Source organism: Sander vitreus, chromosome 1 (assembly GCF_031162955.1).
Source record: "Sander vitreus isolate 19-12246 chromosome 1, sanVit1, whole genome shotgun sequence".
Classification (NCBI taxonomy): Eukaryota; Metazoa; Chordata; class Actinopteri; order Perciformes; family Percidae; genus Sander; species Sander vitreus.
Window position 1 is genome coordinate 32,280,203 of NC_135855.1, and position 19,289 is coordinate 32,299,491.

At 40.8% G+C, this 19,289-nt stretch overlaps 1 protein-coding gene across 1 annotated transcript; it reads left to right on the plus strand.

Moving 5' to 3' along the window:
* Positions 1 to 5,442: 5,442 nt before the first annotated feature.
* Positions 5,443 to 7,783, plus strand: LOC144522845 (ribonuclease P protein subunit p25-like). The gene has a single exon (XM_078258096.1). It carries the CDS (start codon positions 6,286 to 6,288, stop codon positions 7,117 to 7,119), a length of 834 nt encoding a protein of 277 aa, XP_078114222.1. The 5' UTR covers positions 5,443 to 6,285; the 3' UTR covers positions 7,120 to 7,783.
* Positions 7,784 to 19,289: the final 11,506 nt, after the last annotated feature.

The following is a 19,289-nucleotide window of genomic DNA, read 5'->3' on the forward strand; positions in this document are numbered from 1 at the left end:
AGGACTAAAATATAGCCTACTAATGGTTGTAGTCTAATGTTTACAATTGTACAATATCTTAAATTCAGGGTATCTAAAAAAAAATATTACACAGTAGGAGTAAAAAAGTAGGAGTGGTTTGTAGTAAATGGGCTAATACATACAGAATCCATGTAGTGATGGGACAACCGACTCTTTTACGTGAGTTGGTTCAACCGGACGGTCGTTGATTGGCCTACCGAGTTAATAGATTCGGTCACCGGTTTGCGTGCCCTCGGCGGCAGGGGGGGTGATCGCGTTCCCCCGCCAGGAACCAAACACCGCAGAAGACTCGAGCGGTTGCGTCTCAACATACTATTTACACACTCCTACTGACGGACACTAGACTCACGCACTGGCCACGGTTAGGCCTACATTCGAAGTAGCCTGGTGGGCGGTCTCCTCGTGACAGTCTAACTACCATGTAGCAACATTCACTTCTAACATTTAACTTAACATAACTACCAAGATAACATTACGTGTATTTGTAGGCGATATAATACTTTCCCCTTGGTAATGTAGCCTATGAATTTCCATGAACACAATTTTAAAATGCACGAGACATAAAGGCTTCTGCTATCGGTTGATAACTCAAACTTGCCGAGAACCTAGACACCCGTTTGATTACATAGACTCATGCATTAGGCACGGTTACGGTCTCATTCAGTAGCCTGGTGCGCGGTCTCCTGGTGACAGCCTACCTACCATGTAACAAACATTAACTTAACATAACTACTAAGATAACATGACGTGCATTTGTATGTGATATCCATCGATAATGTAGTCTATGAATTTGTATGTACACAATCATCTAAGATGCACGAGAAATAAAGGATTCTGGGATCGGTTGATAACTCAAACTTGCCGAGAACCTAGACACCTGTTTGAAAATAGACTCATGCAGTACCCTCGGTTACGGTCCTTACGGTCTCGTTCAGTAGCCTGGTGCGCGGTCTCGTCGTGACAGCCTACCTACCATGTAGCAACATTCACTTCTCTAACATTTAACTTAACATTACCAAGATAACATAACGTGTATTTGTATGTGATGTACTTCCCCATCGATAATGTGTGAATTGCCATGAACACAATCCTCTAAGATGCACCGGAAACAAGGCTTGGTTAATAACTCAAACTTGCCGAGAACCAAGACACCGCTTGATTACATGGCTCGAGCGGGCCGGCCGGTTGCACGGTTACATTCGGTCTCGTTCAGTAGCCTGGTGCGCGGTCTAGGTAGCTCATTTCCTGATTGATTCTACTACCACCACTCCAGTGGAGGCGCTAATGAGCTAGATTATACACACACAGTAGCAGAAGAATACCAGCTTCACACGAATGAAGTAAAAGAAAAAAACAGGAGTGAGTCGGTTCATTGACATATGGCACTCAAGTCTCCCGGTTCAGTGACACGAGTCGGGTTAATTAACCAGCTCTTCGGTCAGTTCGTCAACACTAAATCCATGCAGAATCACTATTATGGTTTGTACATCTATCAGATTTCATGAAATGCACTCAATGTGGAGTAAGAATGTACTGCTTAAGAGCAACCCGCAACAGGGCATCATCAACATCTGCTTTGCCTATCTGTTGTCTTGGATGTTGATGCTTACTATTCAGATATGTCGTTCTTCTTGTTGTGACATGTCTGTTGGTTTGTCTATGCAGTAAGTAGCAAAAGGTAAAAGGTAGGTACAGAATTAGGTACAGAATTAGTGAATACTTGCTCAGAGGCATTCATTTACTTTTTGGCTTTTTTTTTTTTAACATGGCAAATTAAGTCTTGATATAATTGATCACAAATGTTCTATGAAGTCCATTAACTTTTAGCCTGGAGCCAGACAAAACAGAAGCACCAAAGACAAATGTGATTATCAACTGCTGCTGCCAATTGAAATAAGAAATAGTGCTGTTCATCAAACTGTGTGCAATAATACACCTAAAAGCATGGATCAACAGGGTTCAGTTCCGCCCAATTCAATTAAATGTTGAACCAAAAATGCCACCCTTTTTATATCATGGTGGGACTTCAACAACATCAAAACAATTGTTAGGTGGCATGATAGCCTTGTAAAGCTGTTTAGGTGATGAAGCTAAAGACATCACTTTCATTGACAAGCCTGATAAATCAAGAGTTGCCATGTCTATTTTTTTGTCTACCATATGCTTCCACTTTTTCACATTCTAAAGCTTGGGGTTTCCAAGTTTTTTTTCTTCTATTTTTCTGTCTTATCACTTCTGGTAGTATTGCATATATTCCCACAACTTCTCTTTCATGCCCTTCCATCCTCTCTCTCATGTTCCTCTATCACAAGCATCTTTAGGGAAAGTTTCCTGCCACTGTGTGAGACACATCTGCATTGCAGTGCCGAGGGGAAAGCAGCGGCTGGAGGAGAAGAGATGTGTTTGAATAGCGTGAGACAGAGATGCAAAACCAGAGAATGAGATTGAGGACGTCGGACTTGTCATTTACCAAAATAATGGATGCATGAGTGACAGGAAAACATCACTTCACGCATCATTTGGTATATTACAGCACAGTGTTATTTTTTTTTGCAGTTGACAGAAAAAACATGTCCATTTAAATGTCCAGAAATCTAATACAAACACAACCATTTGCACCTCAAAGTGCTGTCACAGGGAAATCACAGAGAGGGTCATTCACCGCCACCTCCCTCCGAGGCTCTGAGCCTCACTGTTATTAATGGCGTCATCATTTTTGCTCTGCTCACTCTATTTCCCTTCTGATAGTGGGGCCTGTTTCATCGTGTTCTGCCATGTTTCTGTAATTGCTCCAACAGCCTGCCTTATGCTGAGCATATAGTTTTGTGTGTGTGTGTGTGTGTGTGTGTGTGTGTGTGTGTGTGTGTGTGTCCATCCAGTAGGCGCGTGCGTGTCTATAAGTGTGTGCATATGCATATGTGTGTGTTGCTCTGTCTCCAGGGCCGGCTGTGAGTTTGTGGGGCAGAACCAAGCCGCGGGCGAGCTCTACGCGGAGCGAAATGACAGCCTCCAGGCCACCATTGGTTGATGACCGTGAAAACACTTGCGGTTAACGTAAAGTGAGCGACCGGCTGTCACAGTGAGGCACCGCGCTTATGTGCAGCCCTGACAACAGCACAACAAGCCTCTCTACAACTAGATTCTGCAGTGCTGCAACAAACAACAAAGGGAAAGCCCTACAATTTATAACAACAACCACTTCAGAAATCTGAAGTACATAGCAAAGAGGCAGAGGAGCAAGACATAGCCTCTACTATTTGTCACAATCTTTGGGAATAAATGGTTTTTCTTTACTTAAATTATGGTGGGCAGAAGTGAAAGCTGAAGGTGGTTGTTGGAGGAAGACATGGTAGTGAGTGTGCAGGAGAGAATGCCAAGACTGTCACACATGCCAGCCAAGGTCAGATAAAGTAAGGAGTAAGTGCTTAGAGAGCTACAGGAGCAGAGGCCAAGTCTGTGGAGGAGGTGTGAAGGAGTGAGTGACCAAGCGTGAGCACCACCGCCTCTACCCATCATTAAATGAAGCCACTTAAAAAGGAAAAAAAGCTCCGCTGAAAAAGGTCAATGCACGGTACCTCTGCAAAGCGCTGATGGTTTCATTTAGCCATTTGGAGAATAGTTTTGTCCTTGATGGAGACACAAAAAGTTGTGAATATAAGTCTGAAGACACTTTGCTCAGAACACTGCATTTTTGCCTAATCTATTACATTTCCGGAAGCAAACGGGTTCCTAAAGTTAAACTGAGAAGCAATCAATGATGTGACAACATCATGCAGTAAGGAGGGATAATTATAGAGCTGCTGTTATCATCAATTGTAACCTCTCTGTGGTTAAATCAGACTTCTTTAACCCCCTGCCCTCTTGCATTTCTTTCTCGCCTCCTCTCGCTCCAACTCTGAACACACACACACACACACACACACACACACACACACACACAGTTTATTATGCAGTAACATTACCAGAACCCCTTAGGCAGCTGTGCATCTCTGTATGACTGATGCGGGTAATTTATCCCAAACAACAGAATGATCACTTTGGTAGTGAGCGCTACAGACCCTCCCCTCCTGCCCCTGTCTTCCCTTTCTCCTGTTTTCTTTTTAGCTGACAAAAAAAGACACACATTTGTCACTACGTCTCCTGCAGTGTCTGGAATGACTCCGGAGACGAATAGCTCTCCCACCCCATACATACCAATTTAAAAAAAAAAGTGAATCATTCAATTAATCCAATCAATCTATTGATTATTCAATGATGATTCAGATTCAAACTCTGTTGGGCCAATAAAAAGACATTCACATTCAGTTTCCACTTTGCCAGTTGGAGCTAGAGGTGTGGGGGCTTTTCCTTATTTTTTCCTTGATTACCATCGGGATCCAATATAATACACATGCCACTGTGAATTAACCTCACAGTAAGGGCTGGGCTGAGCCACAGTGAGTTTATACTGTCTGTGTACTACTTTGCACCATGGGATATACTGAGCACAGAGTAGTTAGGACTGTCTGCCTCTCTCTCTTTCGGCCTCATAGGTTCAGCCTCAGTGGGCTGTCTTTACCTATTCTCCCATCTGTCAGTCACACACAAAAACAAATCCACCTGTCGACCGGGAGACTGGGCTGAACAGGGCGATGCTACAGCTGTCTGGGCCTAACTCGGCGCAGAAGGGCGCGAGCCAGCGCCCTCCACTGGTGATGGAAAGCCCATTAAGATGCTTATTACCCCAACTGTCAACCCCATCTCATCACCTGCACAGAGACAGCAGACTAATGAAGACAGTCTATTAGTATATTAGACTATTAATATAGCAACTTGAACATGGAAGTCATGCCTCTATGCTTTTTGTGGTCCTTGTGTCCTTGATCACAAGGGCTCTCTAGCCTTGTAACAATATAACAATTCATGCGTTAAGACACAAGCATTCTTACCTAGCCACTTGATTGCCTCAACAATGAAGCTATTAATGTTGCATTATGTAAATTGTAATGGTCACAAACATCTAATAGGATAAAGGCTAAGTACAGTGCAATTTAATGCTGCTGACTTTCAGTAGCTCTTTGAAGGATGTTTTCAATTATAACAGAGCTAATTTAATTCATTGTTTCGTAGCTGAAAATGCATTTTAAAGGTTGACTGAGTCTCTATTTCAGAACTCACGTTTAATCAGTCATGTACATTGAACACTGGAACGTCCTCTAAAAGAGATTGACAAAGTTGCGGGGGATCTGCGTTCTAGGTGTTAAAGGGACAAAGTAGCCCTGCCCTTCTCTTTTTCCTCAGATGGCAGGCTTCAATTGTGGAAGGGAGGGTGTTCATCTAAAAGATGAAAAGACCTGCGCCTTTAAGAGGGCTGTCTCCCCTTTCCCTCATGCTCCCCCTCAACCACACAGACACTCCTCCTGTGAGCATTTGTGAGGCAGCTCGTGTCCCTTATGTCTCTTTGTGGGGAACAGAGCAGACTTCCCAGAGCACCACTGGAGACAAGACAGAGCTCTTGGGAGGACACCCCAGGTGCAGACCTCCCCGCAACCCTTTCCTCCACTACTGCCACTGGATGCCAAGATGAGCACAGGGAGAGGAGACACAGATCTACTCAAGCTGGAGTAAAACATCCAGAGGTCCAAAACAGGAGGTGGAACTTTAACAGCTGGACAAGCCAAGAGGTCAGTTTTGAGTTGAAGGCGACATTATCAGCAATTCAAAATCAACAGTGCTGGACTGGATCGCTGAGAAAAAGGTGGAGTCCTAATTTGAGCTTTTAGTTTCTCTTTAGAAAAGTTTTGTTAAAGAAGAATCAACAAAGTACTCTATATCTTTTGTAGCTATTAAGGATGAAAGCACCATATGAAATACATAAAAACGACGCAAAGAGGATCATTTATCTTAGTTTTTTTTTAATTATTTTTATCCATTGTCAGAGCACTTTCCAAAATTGTCTTTTGTGGTATGAAATTGAGATGCTCTTTAAAGAACATCTTGAATGGTCCCGACTGTGCTCTTAATTCAGCAGCCAGGCGTTTATCTTATTTCTCCAGCTCTTTCTGAGAGGGAGCATTAAAGACTTCATTGATAGTGCTCTTGGAGAGCGGGTACAATTTCTTATGTGAAGTATTGAAACTTTACAGTTGTTGACTGGAGAGAGAGAGAGAGAGAGAGAGAGAGAGAGAGAGACACATACATAAGAAAATGATGTTGAGCTGTTCTCAATGTGGGAAAAGTGTGTATCTGGACTAACATTGCGGTGGAGCGTTACGGAAAGAAGAAATGTTCACAGGGTGTGGAGTGGTCAGTGGCCAGAACCAGTACCTGATCAGAGACGCTGTCAGGCCCCATCCCGGACTAGAGGTGAACAGACCGATCCACATGGAAAATGGGGTAACCCCAGGGACCTGCTCTGTCTACCAGGATCAAACCTACAGCAATGCTGGCCAGCCAGTAGTGGTCAACAATGTTTCCAGCCCACTGAAGCCAACACCACCACTACCAGTCCCTCCCCCTGCACTCAAACTAGGACAGGAAGGGTTTAAGAAAGTCTGCCGAACTGAGGAGGACAGCCCCTGTCCCTTTCCAGGACTGGCCTCTGGGGTGCTGGAGATGCGTGTGAAGGAGGGGAGTAAGATCCGCAACTTAATGGGATTTGCCATGGCACGAATGCAAGGAGAGAAGGGTGTAAGTGGGGGAGATGTGAGTGGTGATGGGCTCAGACAGGTGGTCTTCACTGGGTCAGGCCGTGCGGTCACAAAGACCATCACTTGTGCTGAGATCATGAAACGAAAAGTGGGCTCGCTGCACCAGCTGACCAAACTGCAGTACAAGGTGGTGAAAGAGGTGTGGGAGAGTAGTGAAGGGGGGACATCGGAGATGACGGTGCACAGGACTGTGCCTTCCATCAGCATCCTTCTTTCCAAAGACCCACTGGATCCCCAGGAACCGGGCTATCAGCCTCCAGAGACTCTCAGTGCATTGTGGGAGGAGGGTGTCGAATCTGCCTCGCAGGCAACATGCAAGAGACCTCTTGGACCTTTGCCATACAGCAGTTTCCCTCACTGTAAGAGAGTGTGTTTGGGGGAAGGGGTCTCAGTACACCCTCCTCACTGACTTGCTGAACCATTGTCAAACAGTGGAGAGGATTGAATCAGAGGAGTTCATTTGGCGCTGCCCTCCACTCAAGCACAATGCTGAGACAATCAGAACACTCACTCAGACAGAACAGTGCTTTCTCAGAAGAACTGAGTACCAATTCCAACCTCCAGAGGTCAGTTTGACTGGGACCCGAAAGCTTGCCTCTGTACATACAGCATTTAAGGGATGTGTTTCTCGGCACGTCCAACATGGTCCCTCACATCCACATAACTGTGATGTGTGCTACCATGCTATAAAATCTTTAACAGATTCACATCCCATTTCACACTGACAAAAGAAAAAGCCATGAATTGCACAGGTTCCAGATTCCTGCTTGCAGTAAAGTATCTACAGCCTGTGGATGAAATCATTTATTAGCATCATGTTGCAATCATTTTTATTCCTCCATACTCTTAAGTGTAGCCTTTAAAATGCACAAGGTAGAACCAACAATATACAATAAAAAAAAGTATTTAAAGCCATTGATGGTATGACAAAAGCAAAACATACCAATTTTATTTATCTGATTATTAACTCTCGTGAAAACTAAATCAAATAAATTGTTTTTTTCCCCAATGGAAATTTTGTTTTGTATTTCATCTTTCTTACTCACACATCATTGAATTTGCAAAGCTCTGATTGAACAGAAAATCACAGTGTGCTGATCTTTTGATAAGAATAACGGCAGTGAAATTTGTCTGTAGAAAAAGCTGATTTAATGACAAAGCTGTTGATAAGGCACAGCTCCTAAACCAACCCAGCCTGACAGAAATGCCTAGGGAAGAAAAACTGGCACAGATTATCATTAAGATAACAACATAACATCACACAAGACAGTGGAGAAAAGGATTAAAACTAGGCTTGACAGAGCTTCACACTACACTGTTCCTGTAAAATATAAAACCAAGGCAGCACGCTATGCTCCTTCCCCTTTCAGCCAATAGGCCTACCTACCCACCATATGTATTGTATAGTACAGTCTACCCCTTCCGCTATATTCTACCTTGTCTAAAGCAAAATAATATGCTGAACAATGTGGTCTAACAGTAACATTATACACTTGTAGTTGACTGACATAATAAATTAAATGGCTGCAGACTTTCTCCAGTTGATATTTTTTAATGCATCGCATCTCTGTATTTTCACACCATTTAGATACTATTTTAGTTGCAAAAAAGGTGCCACTGAGTGATTGCTGAAGCTTAACGGGACGCGGCAGACATCTATGGCAATTGGATCAAAATTCAACTCCGAGCAGAATTCACAGTGGTAACACAACAGCTGGCAGCGTACGATTTTATGGATTAAAGATTTCTACATACTTTTTTTTTTAAAGTTGTCCAAAACAAGGCTAAACAAAACAAAGACTTTTTATCTGAAGACTTATCTGAAGACAGAGAGATTTTTCCACTTAATCAACCATGTCTTCTGGGGATAATAACTTATACAAGAGGAAACCTTGTCTGGAGCTTTTACTGTTGATCTTAATGAATATCTGCAAACGCAGATGTCAGCCTCCTAGAGTAAATTAATCAAAGTGACTCCTAACTGGGGATACTGTTACAGCTTAAAAAAAAAAGAGAAAAAAAGAGAGTTCACTTCTAAGGAATAAGCATTTAAATTTGTCTTTCAAAGGAATACAAATCGTAATATTTCATATAATGGTCAGCCAGTATTTTAACACTCTATGGTGGACATAGTGATTAACCTCCCTCTCGATCCCATTAAATGAATCAGAGCACAGCAGAGCACCCAAGGTTGAATAAGAAATGCTGCGACTGCAATACAGCACATACTGTATGTAGCAAACTGTGTGTCCTCGAGAATGCTGGAAGGTTATCACTTCAGGTCGTTGTTATCACAGAGTTAACAGCTTTCACCAAAGAGCCTATGGGACAGTCAGTCTGTGATGCAGGTCAAAAAGATAATGCCGCTATAAGTAAATTTTTAAATCGACCTGCATCTGGTATCAAGCATTAAGAATTCTGGGCCAAGTGTAAAATGCAGTGGGGGTAATTAGGGATAACGGCATAGCTTACCTGAGTGAGAGAACAGATAAAACATACTGACAAAAGCATTATCCTGGAGCTAAATCCATTGTGGCTGGCATGAAATAGCATGGTGGAGGAGTCAACAAAATGCATTATAAGAAATTAGACAAGGTTATTCACAAGCTGAGAGTCCATTTTGCCAATATTGTTTGTTTTCAAAGAGGTAGTCAAGGTGTACTTAGAGGAGATATAGGCCTGGGCCTAAAATACACCATTTGTGTTTGTTTAACTTTGTACTATATATATATATAAACTGAGTGTATCAAATATGTCTAACACCTTTGACAGTTGATTAAATTACCCATAGCTTCTATCATAAAGGAGCTATACATGGACTAAAAGGGATTTTTCCAAAGTGCATGCAAATCTAGAGACTAGTGATGCCTAATTTCCACCCACTGAGTATATATGTTTCACAATTTCAGTGAAAGAATAGTTGTTTTTCTCGTGGCAACTGTTAAATGCAGCAGTTTTAAAAGATACATCTAACTGTGGAATGGATGATATTGTTTAAGAATTTTTTTTTTGTTATTATTACTTCAAAATGGTGATGCAGAGAAAACTGTGTTTTTACTTAATAACATCTTATTAAGTTATTAAATCATTAATAGAGAACAACATATTGTTAAGACTGACCGATCATAGTTATTAATAATGGCGGGCTCAACAGTAACGTTCTGTTTACCGAAGCCTACTACTACATGCACTGAATGTGAATAAATTCATTTTGAAGTTAACATAATGAAAGTGTTGGCACTCTATTTTTCCTTCTCTGCCGCTGCAGCAGATGAGAGTGAGGTCTCTGGGATGGTGTGGGAGTTCGCTATCTCCCAGCCTCCAGATGGCTCCGTCTTCTCTTATCTAGAAGAATGGGTGCTGCCTCAATTTTTCAACTCGCCTTATCTGGGAATCCTTTAAATTGAATATTTACTGGGCCTATGTTTTCTGCCTGTGTAAGCCCTCTGAAGTCGACATTCCTCTTGCTTGTCGAAACAGGCCAAAAGGTTTTTCTCACTCATACACTCACTTTGTCTGCCTTGTCAAGAAATGGGACAGTGATTGATTATGTGATTGTCAGGAGAGAATGGAAGGTTAAGCAGTTAGGCAGAGAGCAGTGGAAACATATTAACGAATGGCCATAGAAAGAATATGTTCAACAATGGAGAAACGTACAATACCCAAACATGACATCAGGAGGACCTCCATTTTACGTCAGGAGTAAAATAGATGGAATTAATCACTTTCCCAGTCTATTGTTTCCTGCACAGTATACACTAGAGGTTAAGAGAACACTCAAGCAGCCATTGAAAACATCTTTTTGCAACATGACTGGCTGCGGTCTATCTGCATAAACAAGCCGTGCCACAGCTCCACCCTGGTAAGTGTCTGGAAATGTCTTTTCAAAACCATTTTGTGAAATGCCTCCATGTTGGATTAATCAGCGCAGCTGAGGATGTAATTGCTGTGCTGAAGTCAAAGCTGTAAGAGTAGATAATGAACACATTACTACAGGGCTGCCAGAATCCAGGGCAAAATAAACGAAAGTTCAGAGACCAAAATGTCTTCAGCATTCTTACAAAAGCCCTGATAGAAAATGAGGGCACGTCGTATTTACACTTAATAAAGACCATTTTCCCAAAAAAAGGAAAAATCACCTATGACTTAGTGGTTACTAACATGGATTTTTTATGGCTTTTGACTGCTGCATTGTGCTGTTAGAATTTAAAAATGGAAACTGAGGCTAAATTACATTCACTTTGAGGATTTTGTCAAGCTCTTTAAATTATTTATGCATGTCTTTTTATGTATTTAGTAACGCACATGCATCTGTCAGTTATGTGTATTATATAGGTAATTTTCTGACATGACGGATGGGCTTCCAGTAAGATTTTGTTCTGACTGTTGCTGCCCTCTGGTGGAGAAATAAGTTCAAAGTCAAATGCTCAGTGATGCCATTATTGGTTGCGATGGCCCAGTGCATTAGAGGGTTTGCACAACAAAGCTAAGTGGTCACAGAATAGATTATTATCTGTAATCATATATCATCCTATAACATGGAATTAACAACAAGCAAATGTGGGAGCTGTGGGCAGTGTTATTTTCTTTAAATGGTTAATGTCAATCTCAATGCAAGCCCATGGAAATGTTGCTTTTCCCCTCCTTTAATAGACTCCCTTCTAAGCTTTTATCACCACCCCCTCCCCGTTTCCCCGACTTTAGATTCAATTAGCTTGACAAACTTGAAGTAGGCTATAAAGGAAGTCTCCTAAAAAGCACTCTTAATAATAAAGAATTTTCTTCTATGAGAAACAGGAGAGGCTATACTGTACTTATGGAATGATATGTGAAATAAAGAATAGAAAGACACCCATGCGCGCACACACACACACACACACACACACACACAGCTAAAGAAGAACAGTTCAAACCTGCGAAAAAAGCTAAATAAACACAATAATGGTGAGCTGCAAAAAAGGAGTCCCTCTGGCTGGTCCAACTTTTGACATCTAAGGTACAAATGTGCACATGTACAATGTGGGGGAAATGCAATTCTGCTGTGATTAATATGGTGACTGAACTGCTCTAATATATTGTCTGTGTTCAGAGGTGAAAACCAACCAAGTATAAGGTGCAATGCTCTTGGGTTGCAAAAATAAAATGCGTTAGTCTGCTTCTCAGTACTGACAGAGTGGCGAACAGCTGCTCCCTCCCAGTGTTATCAGTGTAATTGGATCCCTCTTTCCAGTGTAATCAATTTAATCATTGGAAAAAAGGCATCTTATCTTTAGAGTAGCAAGGGACTAAACAACTCTCTACAGACTTCCCTACAATTCTGACAAATACACAGTCTAAATGCAAGTATTATAGTTTGTGGTTTTAGAAGACGGTTATTAGGTGCACAGAATTAATTCAAAATCCAGTAGCACATGAAAAATACCATGTGTGAAGGTGAATGTGGATGTGGTGAAATTTGCGTATGCATTTTGCGGTCAACAGAAAATGCAAGCGCCGAAACTCACCCCCTCTCTCGTTTCCGCCACGCAGGTGCACAGGTGCACAAATATTAATTGTAGTTGTCCTATTATTAACTGTACCACTTACCTAACTTATTTGTGATTTATGTGAAGTAGCTGCTGTAACATAGCAATTTCCCTTTGGGGTCAATAAAGTAGTATTAACTAGTTAGCTGTCACTATCAAGACAGACAGACAGAAAGACAGCATTAAGGATAACAGAGTCCCCTATAGTGTGTGTACAATATTCACAAGAATTAGTCTTCCGTTTGAAGTTTAGCAGTGTCGAGTGTCACATATGCAAGCAAAACTACATGGCAAGCAAAGTATTTTACAGAAACCGTGAAAAGTGATAGATGCTGCAACAATAAATTATCCACAGCACCACTGCCATTTTCATTACTATGCTACATACATTTTAATCTGCATTTAAATTAAAACAATGATTCACTTTTGACATGACTTTCTGAATTTGATTGCAAGGCTGTTTTTGTCATGTAATTCTGATGTCATCCAAAAATGTACATTTTTAAAAACTATTATTAAAAGTAGCACAATTAAAGTTCCACAATGTATATCCCTGGTAAAAAAAAAAGTGGTATTTTCTAATTGAGTAGTCCTTTTCTTTTCCTCATGGTCATTAAAAGTGCTTCTCTGTGATGCTATCTCTGCATGTTTCATTAGGGATTTTAAAGAAAAAACTTAATTATTTAGAAAATCAGTTTTCTGAAGTGGTTCACCTGACATTGACCTAAAACCCTGCACCCATCCTTTCCACCACATTATTTAAAACAAAAACAGCAGCCAGCTGCACTAATGACAGGCTTCAGTTCTCATCAAACAGTGAAAACTCAGTTAAACGTCAGGGATTTTTTTATCTCTTGTGTTGCCAGTCACATTCCACACCAAGGTCGACAATATGACTAAATGATTTGGTTAATTTGAATTCAAACAGTGTCAGCTGGGGGTCCACTCCGCGCAGTGGGAGGATTGGTAGAGTAATATCAACACAGTTGTGATTACTCCATTGAAGCAGTAGGGTGCTTCAATCAGAGCCGAATCACTCTCCTCATTACAGACTACAAGGCCAGATCTCAGTGGGTGGACCACAGAATCAGGCTTCGCATCTTCCCACTGAAATTAACTGAAATTCATTTGTGGCACCCTGATGCTACCCATCAACACAGACTCATTCACATTTGCACAATCCACCCCGGATTCATTATGCACAAGCGCATTTCAAGTTTAAAAGCATGTACAAGTAGAGGTTGTGTTCTGTGGTCTGGACCTCGGCTTTCAGGCCAGATGCTGCAATTCCCAGTATCAGATGTATCTTTTCGGGTATCTGGCAGAAATAAATGACAACATACCTGGACTGGTGGTTTTGTATTTAGACATCAGATTAAATCGGTCAAATTAGGATGTATCCTGCACACAAAATGCACCTTGTGGTAGGTAATGCATGCTACAAATACTACATTAACATATGTGATGACTACCATGCCTTTAGAATACACAAGGAATTAATATACCACATGCCAAATGGTTTCCAGCCTTGTTTTACGCCACATGTGGTCCTAAAAGTCCACATAAACAGAGCATGCACAATTTACACACCACAAGCAAAAGCTTTTTCTCTCTCCAAAGCAAACCAAAGTACTACTCAAGCAAAAGAAACAATTATCGCAAACACATTAACAGCTAATGCATTCACCATTTGTACCACTACTCTGAGAAACTAAGACCTCTCCTACTGCTGAATGCTAAAGAACCAAACTCATGCAAATACTGTGCCACCATACACATCTTGGTGATGGTGCAGTGGATGTGAGACATGCCTTTGGTGTGGGAGATCTGGGTTCAATTCCCACTGTTATACATCAACCAATGTGTCCCTGAGCAAGACACTTAACCCATAGTTGCTCCAGAGGTGTGTGGCCTTTGACATATGTAGCAATTGTAAGTCAGCGTCAGCTAAATGACATGTAATGTAATCTTAGTTAATATTTGTAGATCTGTGACTGTTGATCATAGTCTTACTGGGCAATTTACAAACAGCTCACACCTTATAGCATTTCAGGGACGCCAAAGATTAAACATGATGCACCTGGGGACCTTGTTCTTGCCCTGTTTTGTTGTGTGCTCCAATATGTCCAACTCTGACCTGTGGCTGCTGTGGAATCCTTCAGGTTTCTGAAATCCACCATCTCCCAGGACCTAAAGTGGGAACCCAACATAGACACCATTAGAAAAAAGGCCCAGCAGAGGATGTACTTCCTGCCCCATCTCAGGAAGTACAGTCAGAAACATGACTTTATTGGTTGAAGAATTACATTGTTTTGATATTGAAGTATTCAAATCCGGCTCTGTGCTCTGTGTCATCATTGTTCTGTAGCTAATCATCAACTTTACATGTGAGATTTTATCATTTGCATTTTCATGGAAGGTGCTTTGACACGTCACAGTAGGAAATGTAATAAAGAATTCCATTTAGCGGTTTCGGTGTCAGGGTCCAATTGTGCCTGCTGGCTCACTGTCATGGCTTACTGGGACACTTCAACAGAATCGAGACTTCATTAAAAGGATAGTTTGGATCATTTGAAGTGGGGTTGTATGAGGTAGCCTACTTATCCATAATCAGTGTATTAATACCTACAGTAGATGGCGGTTGGCACACCACTAGTTTGGAAAAGCAGACAGGAGTCCCGACAAGGAAGCAAAGCAATGTACTGCTGTGGATGGGCCACACAGCAAAATATAGTTTAGCCACCTAGAAAAAGGACCACATAAAAATATCCATATCAGGTTATGGGTATGCTATTTTAGAAAATTTGCACCACTTCACGTTGCCGTGAAACAGCCCTTTAAGACAGTGAAACTGAAGCTGTATAGTACGCTTTTCAAAGCCACCAAACTCCTTTGACAAAAATGTATTCATTTTAGTCATTTTTAGTTGCTGGTGTACCGCTACCTCAATCAATTTAGTTAGTTAGTTTTGTTAGTTCCTAACTCTTTTAAAACACCAAAGTCACACTATTGATAAGTATCACAACCCCACTTCAAAATATCCAAACTATCCCTTTTATGTTATCAGTAAAATGACTTCTATGTCAAGTCAAAAGTCCTCTTATGCTCCTTAACCCATTTATCCACATTACCCTGAAAATCATCCCTATCCTGCCCCAGCCTGATATTCAGTTGGACCACAGTGGTCCTCCAAAACATAAGAAAGTCAGGGGAGTAGCCAGCAATCACTTCAAGTGACCTGTAAATGCCACTCCATAATGCTTTAGAGACAATACAATGTTTACAAGCCTCAACATCCTTAAAACAATCCTGGCCAATAGCACACAACAACAACTTTACCTCTCTGCATCCTTCTGCCTCAAAAGTTCAACCCTGAACTTGAGACATTCCTGCAACCTCTCTTCCCAACAGTACAAAGCTTTACACCCTAAAGCCAATATGTTCAGAAAGATGATAATACCGGATCTACTTGCTGAAGACTTGCTAGGGCGGCCATATCAAAGGAGGGAAAGCTAAATGTAGTATCATGCTGGGGGCTAGCACTGGTCAGCTACAGTGCATCTCATACCCCTTAAATTGCCTCCTCAACTCCTCTACTTGCCCTTCCTCGCGTCTTAATCTCTCCCACCAAGGAAGCACGGGAGAGACACATTAGCTGCATCTCATGTCACTTATTTGATAGCTCCTCGACTCCTCAGTCCTCTGCTGAACCAGAAGTTGTTCTGTTCCTCCTCGGTGAAGGCCGACTCAAAGCTCTTATTTCTGTCCTGAGGAGCAAGCATAAAGGAGGGATCACTGAGGAGCTATAGGCGAGGATACACGAGAGCAGCCTTCCCAGAAGCCGGACAGCTGAAGGAGTTGCTAACTCCACCCACTTGTGTATCCTCCCGAGGATACACAAGAGGCTCTTCGGTGATCCCTCCTCGACGCTCGCTCCTCGGGGCAGATATAAGAGCTTTGAGACAGCCTTCACCAAGGAGGGACAGAACAACTTCCGGTTTAGCCAAGGACCGAGGAGTCGAGGAGCTATCAAATAAGGGCTATGAGATGCAGCCCTGGTGTGTTCAACAGAACATTGAATATTCTGAAAAGTCCTGAATACTGCCTGGAAAGAGCATCTGCTCCTGAATTCTGGCTACCTGGGTGATACACAATTTGAGAGTTGTCTGGCCTCCCTACCCAAATGATCATAAAGGTGCATTGCCTTCTATCCCCAAAATGGCAGTAACTTAAAACTGAATCCAATCATTCTCCCAGAACTCGCAAAACCTCCCAACATTGTTTTTATCCAATGTTGTTGGAACAGGATGGTTGGCACTCAGCAGCACAAGTCATCCATATTATATTACCAGGGCAAAAGACACCAGCCTAGTGCAGGAGCTCGCAACACTATTATGGGTGCTATAATTGCCCGCTGATAAGTTCCAGTCACCAATCTAATGTGGGTTAACAAAACGTATGCTACCCCTGTTTAGAGGACTTTCTGATTCCTAACAAACCGAACAAAACGAAAAGTTTAAACGTGTTTCCAAACATACAAACTTGAGCCAAACAAGAACTGTGGCCAGGAAGGACATATAGTCTAACATCTAGCTTGTGGGTATCAGCAAAATAAGACGTTTTGTTTTTATTAGGTCTATCAATCTGTTGATGGGTGGTTGACGTGACATGGCCTTTTTGTGGTCCTGAGTGTCAAACATAAGTAAAGAAATGTCTAATCTGCAAATAAATGTGGTTATATTGTTCAGAAAAAGCTGTTTTATATTTACACATAGACCATTCATGCCAGTCATATTCCTGTTTTCACAATTTTCAGCCAAACCAGGAAAAGCTCATATGGTGTGACTGTCCCAAGTCCATTTCAGAAAGTTTGATTTTGAATAAAACCAATAAAATTAATATATTTTCCCCTTATTTAAGTACATATTAATACCACAGATGTCTACTTGTAAGTCTGCTGTTTTAAAAGTCCAGGCATAATATTTTGAACCAGCCCTGAACAAAAAGATTTTGTCCCAAAATCGATATCATATGGTGTGACCCTAAATATTGTTTTTTAAATGGGCAACTGTCTGGAGACCTTTGGGAATGGGGGGTCCTTCTTCATTCAAGAAGTATAATAACATCTCAGAAGGACATTGCAAGTTTTCCAGATGAGTTATCTCTCATATTTCTTTCAATAAATCAAGTATTTCCAGCACTCCTACTTCAGTACCCATTTTCACTGTCTTTTGGTGTGACCCATTTTACAGGAAAATGTCAAAAGTAAATTACTTTTTTGTCAATATTACCTTTAAATCTATGTTACCATGCTGCAGTGAGCATATCATTTTGGTGCTAGCAGTAGCCATAAGACTCATTGTTCTGCCATTCATATGGCGTGACCCCATATTGTGTGACCGGGTTTTCTCGTCACACCATATGATTTATTTGTCACACTATACGATATAAACTGCATTTTCTTACATAAATAAGATTTTTTTCATACATATGTTTAACTACTAGTTAAGTGTAATATATATTTTGAAATATTTAAAAAATTTTAACATTTATTATTTAAGATGTACACCTATTACATGTATGGTGAATCATACACACATAAAACACAGAAATCACACACACACACTTACTCAATCACAATACAGCCTTGGATGCAAAAGGTACATATTTGACATTCTAAATATCAATAGTAGTCTGAGAAAATAAATCCTGGTGTTAAAGACAACAGTAATATTAATGTTGTCTTTATCACTATACGTAATTGCAACAATTTCATCTAATTATAATGCAGGATATGTTTTTTAAATATCTGAATACATTGTTGAATTTGTCTTTTAACAGATATGAAGAGAATAAACTCAAAGGGGAACTACAAACATTCAGATTGAAGCCCACCCCATCGAGAAGAGAAAAACTCAGGAAAACCAAGTGCTGTACAATATTACACAGTTGTGATTTTTAACAGTGAACCTTTACGTGATATACCTGTCTTAAACTGTCTTTTGTTGTTTGTGAAATACACATAATACACATTTTTGCATTAACATATTGTTATATGGTGTGGTTTATCATATGGCGTGACACCATATCATTTGGTGTGACATCAAGAAATTATGAAAATAAAAAGGCTTTTGGGGTCTAAATCATACAAATCTCAATGGAACAGATATGAAATAGGGTCAGCAAAAGTCACAAGCATTTTCTGTCTTTTATAAGGTATGTCAAAATGAGGACAAATGCCTTACTTTGTGTATTGATGAAGAAATATACTGTAAAATGTAATACATTTGCACAAGGAAATGCTAGATCTTGATGAAGTAATGATAGAAGATTATGATACATTAACTAACTGATACATTAACTCACATGAAAAAAATATACCCCATTATAATTTTACACACAATAACTTTCATGTCACACCATATGACCATTTTAGTCACTAACACAACTAATTAGTGAATAAATATTAATTCCAATACAAAATCTAAAAGACCATACATATTTATGGGAATGGGAAAGTCAGTACAACAGGACTAAGTGATTTCCATGCCTAATATCTGATTTTTTCAGAAACTTTTTCCAGCCTAAAACGTCAACCACCCTGATATCCGTTAACGCCGTTATCGTTATACATATACGGTATTTCAATGTGCGTGGTTATCGTTCGACTAATTACTTGTGTCACTTACCAAGGGCGTTCTTTCATTAGTCATTAGTCACTTCCGCTTGCCATGTTAGCAGTATTTGCTGAGTGATTCTTGACGGCTAAAAGTGTTGTCAGTCTTAAACATGGTAGCTCAGTGAATGTAATCATCGGTGCAAACCTGCAAACGTGCCGAATGTATAAAAAAAATTAAATAAAAAACAAACGCTGATTGCACGGGGCCTTTTATGGTAGCGTTTACATGGAAACCACAGTTCTCCACGGTGCCTTCAAACGCTCCTCGTAAATTCCTCACTCTGAGAGAGGCAACGCAGTTAAATACATAATTACTGTAAGTAGGCTAGATGAATAAAATTGCCCATGGAAAGATTGAAAATTAAAGATTGAATT

Bases quoted from the DNA above. Each gene is read 5' to 3' on its own strand.
- LOC144522845 (XM_078258096.1), top strand. From the start codon at position 6,286: ATGTTCACAGGGTGTGGAGTGGTCAGTGGCCAGAACCAGTACCTGATC.